The sequence below is a fragment of the Pristiophorus japonicus genome, chromosome 6 (genome assembly GCF_044704955.1).
Source record: "Pristiophorus japonicus isolate sPriJap1 chromosome 6, sPriJap1.hap1, whole genome shotgun sequence".
Classification (NCBI taxonomy): Eukaryota; Metazoa; Chordata; class Chondrichthyes; family Pristiophoridae; genus Pristiophorus; species Pristiophorus japonicus.
The window spans coordinates 70,037,086-70,038,381 of NC_091982.1; the positions used below are offsets into that span (position 1 = coordinate 70,037,086).

The 1,296-nt window shown below is 68.2% G+C and overlaps 1 protein-coding gene across 7 annotated transcripts in view; it reads right to left on the bottom strand.

Moving 5' to 3' along the window:
* Positions 1 to 1,053, bottom strand: part of ints6l (integrator complex subunit 6 like) — a 157,540-nt gene extending 156,487 nt beyond the window's left edge. For all 7 annotated transcript variants that reach the window (XM_070882922.1, XM_070882921.1, XM_070882926.1 and 4 more), the window contains exons 1-2: positions 538 to 1,053; positions 357 to 434 (exon numbers count right to left, since the gene is read on the bottom strand). In XM_070882922.1, the coding sequence (XP_070739023.1) occupies positions 357 to 434; positions 538 to 648 (189 nt within the window). In that variant the 5' untranslated portion in view covers positions 649 to 1,053. The remainder of the gene's footprint in view (positions 1 to 356; positions 435 to 537) is intronic.
* Positions 1,054 to 1,296: the final 243 nt, after the last annotated feature.

Below are 1,296 nucleotides of genomic sequence, written 5' to 3' on the forward strand. Positions count from 1 at the left end.
GGGGGGGAGTGGGAGTGGGGGTGGGGGGGAGGGGGAGTGGGAGTGGGGGTGGGGGGAGGGGGAGTGGGAGTGGGGGGAGGGGGAGTGGGAGTGGGGGGAGGGGGAGTGGGAGTGGGGGGAGGGGGAGTGGGAGTGGGGGGAGGGGGAGTGGGAGTGGGAGTGGGGGGCGTGGGATACCTGCCTGAGCCAAACTGATGCTGCTCCGCAGAGCCTGGGTGACCGGTCTGGGCGGGTATGAATCTGGGCCACCAGACAATGCAGCAGCCGCCGGGCACATACCCCACACACCCGGGGGGCCGGGCACGTACCCCACACACCCCGCGGGGGCCGGGCACATATCCCACACAATGCCTCACCTTAATGCCGTAGGGCGGCTCGTCGAAGGTCACCAGCATGTACCTGTCGCCGCGGCTGGCCGGGTCGCGGGCCCGCAGCTGTGGGGAGAGAGGGCAGTGAGTGAGGGTAATGGAGGCCGGGGATACGGGCCCGCCCGGCTTGCCGGCGGTGCATCTCCACATTCAATGGTTTTTATTTTACCTTCATGAAAATCTCCACAGCGCCTTTAGCGATGTCCAGGTAGGTGGTGCCCAGGGCGGTGCGCTGGCTCATCGAGCCCGACGTGTCTACCAGGAAAAGGAGAATGGGCATCTTGCGGCCGGGCCGGGGAGGGAGGCCGAAGGAGGGAGACGAGGCCGGGACCGGGTGAGGGGAAAGGGGTCGATCGAGGTGAGGGAGGCCGGGGTATTCCAGGCCGGGCTCGGGCTGTGGCTAGGCCGGGGGAAAGGGAGGGACGGGGACCGGGCCGGGGTGAGGGAGCCTGGGCCAGGCCGGGGGGAAGGGAGGGACGGGGACCGGGTCGGGGTGAAGGAGGCTGGGCTGGGCCGGGCCGGGCCGGGCCGGGGTATTCCGGGGGGGGGAAGAGAGGGAGGGACGGAGGCCGGGCAGGGCTGAGGCAGGCCTGGGTGTGCCGGGCCGCCGCCGTTCTAACTGACTCGGAGTCCACGAGGGACACGCGCGCTCGATCTCTCGGACACGCGCTCCGCCTCCCCGAGCGCGGCCCACAGAAGGGGGCGGGGTATCATTGGCGGCTGACTGCGCCTGCATATTCAGCCGAGGATTCTGGGTGTTGTAGTCTCTCACGAAACAAGACAATCAGTGTGGCACCGAGCCTCACAGGGAGAATCAGGGAGGGCTTGGGCAGGGAGGTAAGTTTTAAGCAGCGTCTAAGAGGAGGAGAGAGAGGCAGAGAGGTTCAGGGTGGGAGTTCCAGAGCTTGGGGCCCAGGCAACTGAAGGT